At 45.3% G+C, this 13,965-nt stretch overlaps 1 protein-coding gene across 1 annotated transcript in view; it reads left to right on the forward strand.

The window, feature by feature from the left end:
• The first annotated feature begins 201 nt into the window (after positions 1 to 201).
• The window catches only part of LOC109467651 (mitochondrial import inner membrane translocase subunit Tim8 A-like), an 18,110-nt gene continuing 4,346 nt past the window's right edge, over positions 202 to 13,965 (forward strand). The window contains exon 1 of the mRNA XM_019765693.1: positions 202 to 452. Within this exon, the coding sequence (XP_019621252.1) occupies positions 307 to 452 (146 nt within the window). The 5' untranslated portion in view covers positions 202 to 306. The remainder of the gene's footprint in view (positions 453 to 13,965) is intronic.

The following is a 13,965-nucleotide window of genomic DNA, read 5'->3' on the forward strand; positions in this document are numbered from 1 at the left end:
AAACGGAAATGACGTTTACTGTCACGATGCAACTCGTGAATTTTTTTCCGTTTGCTGAATGCTATGTTGGGATTTTGTGATATAACGTTAACGTTTAATACATTAAAAGATATTTTTTAAACACTGGCTTCCATCAAACCAAGGACATAATTTATACACTGTGTATATTTAATGTCCTTGATCAAACGTGGTAATTTTTTACTGCATTTCCGTCACCAATGAGAGGTCGTGGTAGTGGTGTGGAATTATGGTGTATCGATAGAGCAGAGTACAACAGTGCCGTTTGTCTTTATTGCAGCGAAAAGAATGGATTCTTTTGGATCAAACGCTGGTGCAGGTGGACAGATAGATCCACAGATGCAGCACTTCATCGAGGCGGAGACGCAGAAGCAGCGGTTCCAACAGTTAGTGCACGGACTAACCGACACGTGTTGGGAGAAGTGTATGGACAGGTCAGTAGGAATTATAAAGTGGCGTTTAAAGTCACTCTATGTAGTTTTTTGACAATACAAAAAGTATATTTTTTATTCTTTTCTTTACATAGTACATTGGCTTAACCCATTAGTATTCCAAAATTATACTCCACAGCAAAAAATACAACATCCTTGCTCCTTAGAAGCTTAGAAAACTGTGAATGATCTTCTATTCAACCTCTGGCCACACCAGGCCACACCGTACATATGGTATTGCCCACTGCCAGTGGTTTGACCTACATCCCAGTGGGGTGTCAGTTGATAGCTTACCAGTTTCTGAAATACCTAATCGTTTACCAGATTTTTTATCTCTTTTGATGGGATAATGACCACAGTTTATTCATGCCCAACAAAATACTCTAAGTTGCTAATTATATTCCACCTCATGTGAAAGATATGAGTTTTTTCTAAGGAGGGTAACTGTTATATCTTGTGACATCTGCCCCTGTCTATCAAGCCTGGCATGCCCGGGCCAATTAGCCACCCCAGGGGGCAACCCCTGTATGTTGTTGTTGTTGTCCTGCCTGAGCAAACCGGTGGCACCGGGAACTGAAGAAGGACTGTTTGAACGGACAAAATATACGAAAAAAATGTGAAATAATGACACAAATGTGTTGAAAAGTGATAGTAACTGCTAATAACACCGAAATTTAGTATAATTAGAATATTTCAATTTTTTGCGCAAAAAACTACATAGAGTGCCTTTAAAACACGCCTCGACGACGAGATTCTCTTTTGATGTGTGATAATCATGGTGTCTGTTTTGGTTATTACCTCCATGAAAAATGGAGGTATTGTTTTTGCCGTGTGTGTGTGTGTGTCACTGTGTGTTTGTGTTTCTGCACATTTGTTGTAATCCTTTTTGCATGATAATGCCGGATACAGAGTTGTGGGGCACTCCATAGGCCAAAACCAACCTTTGCGGTGCCGGGCCGGCCCCGGATTTTTGGTGTCCCTGGCTTCCCGACGCACTCACCTGCCGGGCCGGGGGGATAAGACCCTAAACAAATGCAGCATTTAACCACAACACGGCCTCGGAGCACGTAACTCCATACAAGTCCTCGACGATCGGCGGCCATTTTGAATTCAGGAATCGGCCCGCAAAACAGGTCGGGCCCTGAGTTTACGACAGAATCCCGTTAAACTTCGGCAGAAACCGTTGACGGTTCCCACCACATTATGTCTTTGCGGAATGCCAGGCGACTCAACCAAACCCAAGTCCGTGAACGTGTCTGCGAGTGTCTGGAAGGCTGCCATGGCGCGAAGTGGTGTTTCCGCACCGCCCAAGTCATCAATGTAGTTTATGCAATCAAAACCCTGCATTCGATGAACGTATCTCACTGCCGAGGTCGTTCTTTGACAGGCCATTGCGGCAGAACGAATTCCGAAAGGGAAAGCCGTGTCAAAGTAGAACTGTCCGTTCCATTGAAAGCCTAACATGTTGTAATCATATGGGTCCACCGGGATCTGTCTATATGCTCTGCTTAAATCGCGTTTGTAGAGTAAGCAACCTTGTCCTTTCTCCATTATCAACTGTTCGAATGCTGCGTGCCCCGGTCACATTCAGTGAATGACGGGATCGTTCCACAAGATTATTTAGGTGAACTGTTCTCCTAAATAATCTTGTGGAACGAACAGTTCACCTAAATAATCCTTCACGCTACCGGGTAGCGTGAAGGAGAACAGTTCACCTAAATAATCTTGTGGAACGATCCCGTCATTCACTGAATGTCCGACAGGGAAACTTAGATCTACCACTACTCTCCGCGCCTCTGAATCACGCTTGGGTACTGTCTGTAGCGGGGACACCATGAATGGTGTACGAAACGGAGGAACGTGAAACGGGCCTTGAATGGTGCCGAATTCTCTCTCTGTGGACACGTAACGTTCAACATCCCTGTGAAATATCTTGGCTGACCTGTGATTCTGGTAAATAGGGATTGGCAATTGTTCACTCATGTAACTAATAGGCCATCCAAACTCCAAAAAATCTGCGACCACTTTGTCATGATAGTTCCTCAGAAGGTTACGCCATGTCTGGATGTGAAATGTGGTTGGCACAGGGAGTCTACAACCTTGGAAATTATAAGATCCGGAAGCTCGTACCTGAGCATGTAACTCCAGAAACACGTTGGTTGTAGACGTGTCGGCTGCTTGTGTGAGGTCCTGACCTGACACCGTGGATGACAGCTCGCAGTGCGGTCTAGCTGTAGTGTCAAGTGTACACCTCGTGCCAGTGCCAGTCGTAGGATTGGTACAGTCCACGTGCACCGTTGACGTATCGTCAGTCGTGGAGGTTGAGGCTCCGCTTTCTAAGACCGAAGTAAAGCTACGACTCCCAACATGTCCTTGAACTTTTTTTTTAAGTGTACCCAACAAGGTACCCGGCTTGTCTTCCAAGGAAGTAGACATGTCCTCTGCTTGTGTGAGGTCCTTACCTGACACCGTGGATGACAGCCTGCAGCGCTAGCGCGGGCGAGCTGTAGTGTCAAGAGTACACCTCGTACCAGTGCTAGTAGTAGGATTGGTATAATCCATGTGCACCGTTGGCGTGTCATAAGTCGGGAAGGTCGTGGCTTCACTACCTGAGACTGAAGTAAAGCCATTATATATGTTCTTGAAGTGTTCCTGTGTTGTCTTCTAAGGGAATATCATGAGTGGTGATTGCATGCTTGCCTACTCAGTAGTTCTACTTTAATGAATGTCCGAAAATCGCTACCTACAGGTCTTCGTCCAGCATAATCTACATATGTGTTCTCTGCCTCTTGTAGTCACGCTGACTTCTGTGTTGGGTTCTTCGCCCTGAACTCTGGGTCTTTGTAAGGGCAATTTGTTGCGCTGTGCTTCTGATATCCCATCGCAGGGCGCATAGTTGCGCAAGGTCTGCAGAAGTGGTATACCTTGCCGTTCCTGCTGGAATGAGCCCTGTTGTCTTCCACAGTAGCCTGGCATTCGCCTTTGTTGTAAGCATAACACAGCTGTAGGTCAGTTTTCTTGGCGGCCTTGCTAGCATCCCTAGGAGCGACATATCCCTTGCGTAGGTGAATAGACTTCAAGTTTTGTACCTTCTTCATAAAGTGCCTGTCCCCCCAATCCAGCTCGCCCTGCTCGATCTGCATGAGCACTACAGCATTGAAGTGAAGCACGGCTTGGTAACCGAATTCCGCCACTTCGAACCAGGGCTTTAGCCAGCTCGAAATTTTTTACCGTCAACCCCAGGTCAACCCAATTCGCGAAAAAAATACCGTCAACGCGAAAAAAAATTCCGTCAATGATTACTTTTAAAGAATGTCTTTCACGAGCCGGTGATCGACATCACACCCTCCCGCACACTTAATGCATTCGGTGTTCTAAATACCCGTCAAGATTGCAGAATAAAAAAACCTACACAATCTGCAATTTTGCAGAATGAAAATAATCTAGAGTTCTCACAAGGAGACAACACGCAATGAACAATCCACTATTCCCTTTGTTTTGATCCGCTCAAATCCCGCCGCGATTCAAGCCGCAGCGGCTTCCCCAGTCAGCCAGCCAGTCATGACGTCACAGCCTCCGATTTCCACCGAGCCGCCCCGAGCGCTGACCGACAGCGGACGATGTGGCTCAGATCTCCGACGATTTCCTTATTTAGAGCGTTCGGAAGACTTCGGGTAGCAAACAAAATGGTCGACATGTACATGATTTTACTTGTCCTCTTCGCTTCTAAACCGAAATGAGGAAGTTACAGCTCCTTTGCTGACTTTAGCGGCCATGAAGTTGACTTGGGGAAGCGCTTAGACGCGATTTCGCTACGGCATAGGGGATTTTGCCGCGGAGGGAGTTACGTGGCCGGCAAAAACTCGCGTGTCAGCGATCTTCCAAAAATCTTTATGCTGCCGCTCAAGTCTTCGCGCGAAGGAGGTCTGACAAAGTTTTAGATTAAATAAGGCCACATTGTGTGGATCAATCTCCGTTTTCTTGCGATAGTATGATTATTCAAGTACAGTATATTTTCAAAACGTTTGATATTTCTTTGTTCGTTGTCACATGTTTATTTATCGTATTGTCATGTACAGTTAGCAGCGACGTGTGTCTGAGTCGAGCCATTGTTTTATTTTATTCTTATGTGGCCGTTAGCACATGTTGTTTTAACAGACAGCAACATTGAACAACAGAACCAAGTCAACAGACGTCGGCACGGTCCTTGAAATCAGGTTTCCCGCCGCCGTGCGGTTGGAAAAGACGCCGCGCCGTGGCTCATTCAAATTTGCTAGATTTTTTCTATGTCTTTACCCACGATTTTCGACCGTCAATGTTGACGGTAAGGACTAAGATTTTTACCGTCACACGGGACAAATTACCGTCAATTGACGGTAAAACGGGCGCTGGCTAAAGCCCTGCTTCGAACATCATGAAACGCATGAGCTTGAGCCTCTGCTTGCTTTCTATAGAGTTCACCTTGTGCGATAGAATGATATCTAGTGAACCGGCAATACACTCATGCCATTCCAGATCATAATAACTTTTGCCGCCGTTTTTTGTGTTAGGCAATCTCTCCTGCAGAAACAAGACTTTCCTCTTCACCTGATCCGTACACTTCCTCAATACCCCGCTCTTCAACTTCGCCCCTTTGGACCGTGAAGAACTCGACCTACCTCTGGAGGCTCTGGAGTGATCACTTGAGCTCGAGCGTGAGGTCGATGATTCGGAAGACGAGCTCGAGCTCCGCGCGCCGGGTGCCGCTTTCTTGCTACGTCCGCGAAACGGTGGCGGGGACGAGGTTGCCCTGGTATGTAGGTCTTGCTTCATCCGAGTGAACTGGCGCAGTTCGTTGGCCGAGATGCATGTTGGTTGTGGCTCGCGCCTGCCCTCCCCAAGATGGCGTCCGAGAGTAGGCGACTTCTCGCGAGACTTCGCAGCTGTGACGTCACGCGAATGGCGGGTTTTTCGTTCGCCATTTTTTCGTTGACCTTCTCCGTTGACTTCAAGCACTGACCTTTCCATCCGTTGTAAATCCACCTTCAGGGCCTCTATTTCCCTTGTAGCCTCCCTTATCTCTTCCTCTGGACACTTCATCCACGTCTACTTCTTGCCTTGCCTCTCTCTGTTTCGGAACTGGGAATCTCGGGGTCGATGTGGACCTCCACGTCTACTTCTTGCCTTGCCTCTCTCTGTTTCGGAACTGGGAATCTCGGGGTCGATGTGGACCTCGGCCGAACTTCGTCCCACTGTTGTTCATCTAATCCTTCTGAATACGAATCTGGCCAGCCTCCTCGACTTCCTTTTTCCGGCGCCCCACATTCTCGCATCCACTTTCTGACTCAGCTGAATGAAGGATGAATGAAGGATGTTGTTTAAAATGCAGAATTCTTGGCTCTCTTATTTTGCGTGCTGCCAAGCCAGTACCCCAAACGTAGAAGTGAAGCATGCTGGGACCTGTTGGGCGGACACTCCCTCACGGAGGTGCAATCCCGACGAATTCCGCCGGGTGGCGCAATCCGCAACCGACTACGTCGTTATTTTCAACTCTCCAACGTTCAAGCTGCAGGTATCATGACATAATCTGTCGTAAACTCAGGGTCCGACACATGTTTTGCGGGCCGTTTTTTTAATTCAACATGGCTGCCGATCGACGAGGATTTGTATGGAGTTACGTGCTCCGAGGCCGTGTTGTGGTTAAATGCTGCGTTTGTTTAGGGGCTTATCCCCCGGCCCGGCAGGTGAGTGCGTCGGGAAGCCAGGGACACCAAAAATCCGGGGCCTGAATCAAGTGAAAAATGCTCATGTTTTGCCCCCCAACAGTTGAGGAAAGTCCTTTTCTTCCTAGTTGTTACAGTTTTCTCATCTATCATTGCAGTGGTTTGATTAAAAGTTCAAAATTCAATGTTTAAATTTTAACCCAGCCTTTTGTGTTGACTTCATGGCTCATTTCGAACCATTTAAGCCTATAATAGGATGCCTAGACCTGTTTTTATTTTTTTTTCGCCCTATCGCTTCATATTTTTTCTGAAAAAATCCGAGAACCAACAAATTAAATTGGTGTGGCCTTAGCATTAAAAAAAAAACATCATGATATTCAATAAATCAAAGTTAAAATTTGCACCTAGACAGAAACAGAAATAGAACATGTTTTGCTACTGCAAACCTGTAATTCTACTCTAGCCATCCAGCGGTTTTGCAGTTTTCTTCTCAAATCTCATGGAATCTCGCGAGATATCGGGAGATTTTGGAAAAAAACAAAAAATCCAAGATGGCTGCCATTGTGCCGAGCGCTACAGATTTCTATGTTCAACTTCAAGGCCACGAAATGTGTCCCAAACTCATAAAAAAAAACTGTAGCGCCTTGCACCCAAGCGTAATGGTTCACAAAACTTACAGCAGGTTTTTGGTCATTTTGCCAGTGGAACGTTCTATCGCAATAGGGGTGCCCTAATGCTGACCTAGTGTTTAATACAGGTCGATCTGAGAAGAGAGTTTAGAAATTATTTCTCACCTGTATTTCTCACCTGTAGCCGGTCAATAGGTACCCTGTGTGGGTAATGAGACCGCACTTCGTGTAGTTTTTGGTGCGTTTGTGATCAGTACGTGAAGATGTAGTTGTACATATCCTGGTGATTCTTCCACTCATGTGCGATTATAATACACAAATTATGACTTAAACAATCCACAACTGTTTTTCTGTCCCAAACAAGTCCTCTTTTCACGATTACGTGACTTGCTCCAAAGTGGCTGTTTCAAAAGTAAAACTTGTGAGATTACCGATATCAACACAACAACTTTGTCCATTCTCGTGGTTATTTTGGTTAACGGGGGGTGCCCTAATTCCGACCTATGTTCCATGCAAACGCACAGACCTTTGGTAATAGTTTATCTGACCAAAAACCCGCGCAACATGAGATATGATATTGACAGATAAAGATCACAACGATTAAAGCTGCACAGCTGTGTATTTCACTTGAGTGTAGCGCATTGCACCCAATCGTAATGGCTCACGAAACGCACTGCAGTTTTTTGGTCATTCTGCCGGTGGAACGTTCTATCGCAACAGGGGTGCCCTAATTCCGACTTAGTGTTTAACACAGGTCGATCTGAGAAGAGAGTTTAGAAATTATAATACACAAATTATGACTAAAACAATCTACAACTGTTTTTCTGTCCCAAACAAGTCCTCTTTTCACGATTACGCGACTTGCTCCAAAGCGGCTGTTTGAAAAGCAAAACCTGCATTTTTGACACGCTCGTCAACCCCCGAAAAAGCGTCGAATTCACACAGATTTTTCACTCGTCTGTTGTCGGAGTGTAGGAACTAAAACAAACTTTGTGAGATTACCGATATCAACACAAAAACATTGTCCATTCTTGTGGTTATTTTTAGGCACGTGCTCACATGCATAACGCCGCAACAAGGATTTTTTAAACTAGTTCGGTATTAGGGATGGGTCGGAATTAGGGCACCCCCCGTTATTTCTAGAATTTCTTCATTAATTATGCAAATTAGATCCTGATTTGCATAATTGTAATTCAGTTATGCCGATCATCACTTAAGCTACCTACATATCAAAAATCATGACGAGCCGTCGTCCGTTTTTTAGTTATCCTCTCTTGAATATTTTTTAAACAAACTCTCCTGCTGTTCCAGAACAAGCTGCTAGGGGGCCTTAAGGTTCCGGGTCGGAGTTTAATTCTGACCAGGGTTCCAAATAGTGCGCAGTAAATCGCCGGATCTGCGAGGTTGTCACGCTAGGTTTGGCTCCCCATAGCTCGGCGATCGCTGTAGATTTTCAACTAGGTTTTGAATTGATCAAAAAGCCTTGGGATTGTAGTGTTTTTCGGCGCGGTGAAGTTGGACGGCCAACGAAGCATTTTTGGTATTAGTCCGCGAGCAAGGGTGATGCGGTTTCTCGCCTGATGACCCAAATAGCTGCGTTCTATGTGGAATTTCTAGGGGTTCGCGTCACCGGATTTTGCGAAAAACTTATCGCAACAACCTATATTTTTTTTCTGTTTTTCAGAAACAGAAAGTAGTAAGCTATTTCAGCATATAAGCCGTTAGCCTGGGAAAATTTGTTTTTTCCAAGCAGGTCCGTTGAAAAAACTGCAAAAAAAATACATTTTTTGTATCCAAAATTTACGTTTAACTACAGTTTCTACCCAAATTATAGAGTCGACAGACAATAACCAAAATTGTATCGGAAGCCGGCTGGAAACCTCCGTTGACTGATGTAATGAGATTTCCCGGCGTACTTTTTTTGGCGGAGTTATAGCCCTTCGGTCTGAGGGTGTCCTCCGGATCCAAAATCGTGAAGAAAACTCCGGTCCGAGACCTTAACTCGCGTGACTTACTAGCTTCATGCCCAAAATTCTTGACCCTAGCATGTCCAGATCACGAGATATCAAGACCAGAAGTTCCACTGCAGTACCAAGGGAAGCCACTAGGGGGCCAAAAATGTCATCATTTCTAGATGTACAATGTAGTCACACCCTACAGACCCACCAAGTATGAAACCAATCCATCCAGCCGTTCGACAGCCAAGTTATCTTGTTGACAAAATTTAGTTCCCTATGTCCTGCTGACATTCCTGGCACAATATTTTTCAATAATTTCATGTCTTAATTAGATCATAGACCCCCAAATTTTTTTGCCCTGCAGTGGCATAGTTACTTCCGCATTCATTGCATTTCGCTGCGGTGTGATGCGTTGCACGAGAAATACCCCCAAATCGTACCTATACAGGGTGCTATATAGATGGTACCGTATGTGCAGAACAACAATTGTTGCGCTCAGCAGGACAAGGGCTAGGAAATGCATTCATGGAATTCTTAGAATATTTTCAACTCAATTGCAGTACTATACCAACGGCTCTGCCCCTGAGTCGTCGCCAAAAATATCTCACCTTTAGTCCGTGTGCCAGACCCATATCACACTGGACACAAAGTATCTCAGTGAGCATGAGATACTTTGTGTCCAGTGCTATGGGTCTGGCACCCAGGCTATCTCACCTTGAGATAATAATTTGACCAGGCTTCGGAGAGTGGCTGGAAAGAGTAGAAATTGACCAAGTAAGTACATAGATAATATGCCAGGGGAGTTGGTCCGCTGAAGGAGTACAGTTTGCCGCTACTCCTTACTCTTACCAACTCCCCTGGCCTACCTTGGGATCCTGACTGGATAATCAAGTCGTCAGCCAGTTCCCTTTGGTGGCCCAAGGAGGTTATAGGGAAGAGGAGTGGGTAGAAGTATTCCCCTTTCAGCGATGTTCGACTCATGTGAAGATAGCAATTGACATTGGGGTGAACTGGTCCAGATTTCTATATAGAAGTTCCGCCAGGCCACCGGCGTAATGTGCAATTGTTTACCCCAAATTGAATTCATGAAGACAGCACAGCCGGGCTTGGGGACTTCGAGTGGATTATTTTAGCAGTTTTGTAAATTTGAGAATGATTTTGAAGCGACTGGTGATACCGAGAATAGGGGTAAAAGAAGGCGCTGTGTGTCACAGGAGACAAAATCCTTGACAGAGCTTATAAGGTTCCGGTTCGAAGTTTAATTCTGACCAGGGTTCCAAATAGTGCGCAGTAAATCGCCGGATCTGCGAGGCTGTCACGCTAGGTTTGGCTCCCCATAGCTCGGTGATCGTTGTAGATTTTCAAGCAGGTTTTGAATTGATAAAAAAACCTTGGGATTGTAGTGTTTTTCGGTGTGGTGAAGCTGGACGGCCAGCGACGCATTTTTGGTATTAGTCCGCGAGCAAGGGTGATGCGGTTTGTCGCCTGATTACCCAAATAGCTGCGTTCTATGTGGAATTTCAAGGCAGTCGCGTCACCGGATTTTGCAAAAAACTTATCGTAACAATCTATATTTTTTTTCCATTTTTCAGAAACAGGAAGTAGTAAGCTATTTCAATCAGACGTAAACACGAGTGTGAACGCAAAGTGGATTGGCTTCGGACTTGGATTCGCTGGTGTGACACAATGTACCATAAATACCACGACTGATCGGGTCTTATATGCAGTTATCTCCAAGCAGATCTTTCGGTGGGGGTAAGACAGTATCAAATTGGCCAGCCTGTATCCATTTGGCCACCGATGACATGCACGTAGCCAGGATTTTGAATATGGGGGGGTTCTTCCCAGTGCTGCTGGAGTTCAGCGAGCGGCACAAGGTTCCTAGGGGGTCCGGGAACATGCTCCCCCGGGAAATTTTGAAAAAGAACCTTCTTAAATGGCATTTCCTGCGTTTTTTAGATAACTGAAGGATGAATGAAGGATGTTGTTTAAAATTTTAACTTTTTCCAATAACAAAGTGAGCCATTTTCCTACGATTCAAGCCTCGCTGGCGACACAAATCAGTACATCTTTTAAAAGAAAAATCTTGGACCTTTAGATAAAAAGTGGACCAAGAAGTGGCCTTGTGGGGGGATGCGTCAGAGGAAAGGCTGCTGAAGCAACCACTACGTGCAAAACTGTGACGAAGATGTAACCTGGGTTCGTCCCAAATCTGGACGCAAGTTAGCTACAAAAGCAGTAGAACCTATGCATCTTTCTTGTTGCTATCAACTTGCCTGTTAAAGATTGAACCGATACATGTACCAAGGACATGTATCGGTTCAATCTTTAACAGGCAAGTTGATAGCAACAAGCAAGATGCATAGGTTCTACTGCTTTTGTAGCTCACTTGCGTTCCAATGTCCTTGCATGTACCTACTATAGAGCTTATTCACCACACGTCATCATGACGTCATGACCCCTCATGTCCCGCGCGGCGCCATTTTGGGGTCCATCTCTACAGCGAGTTTCCAGGCGTTGAAATGGTCAACAAAAGTTAGGTAAACTGTCCTTTGTCCGATTACATGAAGAGTTTACCACCACCCATACCTCTGGTTACTGGAACAAAATTAAAGTCTGTTGGGATTGACCCGTTTTTGACGAGTTTTGATCAATCGGATCGAGACGGCATCTACCGCCAGCGGAGTCCATTGACGCGACTTTAATAGCTTCGTATTTGGTACTCACGGGGCAGACGTTTTTACACACAGGATCGGTTCAAACCCTCTAAGAGTCTGGAAGCGTTGTATCAGCATGTGTAGAAAGTGTTGTGGGACAGTTGCGTGGTGACATTTAAGTACGTTGTAGTCGGGAAACGCAAAAGGTCGCTATTTTGGAACAGCCCCGGACTGTGTCTTGATAACAACAAGCAAAGGCGGGGCCATCGGCCGCCATCCTCAGTCCGCACTGCCGCGACTGTGGCTGGACAAGGTGAGTGTTAAACGTTGCCAGAGCCCTGTTCTACATGGACATTTACCACAGAGTAAAGGGACAGGTAGCTCCAACAGATTTAACGTGTTCATGGCTACCCACGTTGCCATCTACACGTACAGCCCCCTACGCCACGCCAGGGTAAAACAAACCGATTTCTGATCAGCAAAAAAAGATAAAATCCAATCTTGACAACATGAGATGTGGACACGGCGCCAGAACAACCCCAAGGACAATGTTACTAACAAGAAGAGTGTCTAAAACGTAGATTTTGGCCCTAAATACCCAACTATCGCCAAGAGTTTGCATAGCATACCATAGCGATAGGCACTACGCTGGACCCCAAAATGGCGGACGCCAGGGGGAGAGTCACGTGACAATCTCAGCCTTCTCAAAACAAGCCGGCTACCGGCGAAAATCGCCGCCTACTCAAATTTTTGCGCCGGCTACTTTCGTGTAAATTTTCAGAAAAAAAACTGTAGTCTCCGTTACATTTTCTCACAAACTCCACCGGCTCATTTCTTCTGACGAACTTCAGACAATTTTCTGCTAGCTTTCTGGATCTGAAAACTGCTTCTTTCTTAGCCTCCTTTGCTGATTTCTAGTGTACGAGTCACCGTTTGCTTCTACGAGCGGCCGAAACTTTACGTGGGAGGGTCTTGTTCGGGGCTCGAGCTGTATCGCTCGAGCTAGGCGGAACTTGCTTCGTAAACTCGTTGCTCACGAAAATTCATCAAGCCGCTACCTTCCCAACTTCTCCCGGCACAAGTAACATTCCAATTCACGTCAAAAAATATCAAGACATGTACAGAAGCGTGTTCATATCTTTCATGCACAGTTAGAAACACAAGACAAATTTTCAAAAGAAAATCGTCATCAGCGAGATTTCACAGCTTTTTCATTCATCAAAAGTTCTTGTCGATCGTAAAATGATCACTCATTTGTTGTCTCCACTAGTGTGTCATTTGTAGCGTAATCACGGCGAGCCAAAAATCAGCGTCAAAACCACACTGTGCGTCAAAACTAAGAAAACCCCGGAATAAAAACATGCATACTCCGCATCGCTGCTCCAAAAACAGCTTTCGGGCGCCATCTTGTCATGAATAAGTAAGTAGCACCGCGAGATCGACGCTCTGATTGGTTCACCTCACATGACCTGCGTTCTGATTGGATAAGCGATGTGGCTAGCAGCACGCAGCGCGGGAACATTTTTCTTCGCCGGTGGAGAAGAGAGACACATTTACGCTGCTTTCTACGTTTCTTCTGCGACTACTTAGCAACATCCTATTAAAGAAATGCATAATAAAAAGAATTATCGGGAAGATATATATTTCTCTATGCCGATTTTTGGCCTTTTTCTCGTAATATTCTTGTTCAAGGAACCCGGAAGTCAGTGTACCGGGATGCGGGGTGAATTTCCATTGGACATTTATGGGGTCTGCCTATTTACCGGAATACACCGGAAAACACAGTTAAACACCGGAAGACACCGGAAAACACATATAGGAGGCTAAAATCTACCGGAATACACCCTGATATGATGAGATAACATACTGAATTGCTGGGGCATCCTATGCAACTATCTTTCTTCCAACTAGTTCGGAGTTGTGTGCACTGTGTATGGGAACCGCATCAATCTGAATAATCAATTCTCTTCTGTGATGGCGCTAAACAAACATCGTAGTCCGCAATGTAAACAAACATGGCGACTGGTCGGGTCGCCTCCACCGATCGCTAAATTATAATGATTTCTTGTTGCCGGGTTCCTGCGGCGATTTACACGCTATTTATTGGCAAAACACAGCAATTTGGGATGTTATCTCGTCTAAGCAGGGTGTATTCCGGTAGATTTTAGCCTCCTAACGTGTTATATGTGTTTTCCGGTGTATTCCGGTAAATAGGCAGACCGCATTTATGGACCGCACCCCGCTAGAATTAAACCGTCAGAACAGAAACAAAACTTCCAAAAAGCGAACCTGTGACATTTTTTCAGATCCCAATGATTATGTTTTCGATCAAATTGACATTTAAATATGCTTTCTTTATTTTTCTGCATTTTGTAGCCTGTCGCAAGGACCGCGCGTAATACGATCGGAGTGGGGCAAACAAATTTAATATGTACAGCCTTTTTCCGGAATTATTTGTGCACGAACAGTAAATTTTGGAGCCATAAGATTGCCATAAAAGATGCTCAGAATGTACCAAAAACGATGTTTAGGGGTCTAATTTTTACGATTTCCTCCGGGGGAGGCCCCCC

This window comes from Branchiostoma belcheri, unplaced genomic scaffold (assembly GCF_001625305.1).
Source record: "Branchiostoma belcheri isolate BF01 breed outbred unplaced genomic scaffold, Haploidv18h27 scaffold186, whole genome shotgun sequence".
NCBI lineage: Eukaryota > Metazoa > Chordata > Leptocardii > Amphioxiformes > Branchiostomatidae > Branchiostoma > Branchiostoma belcheri.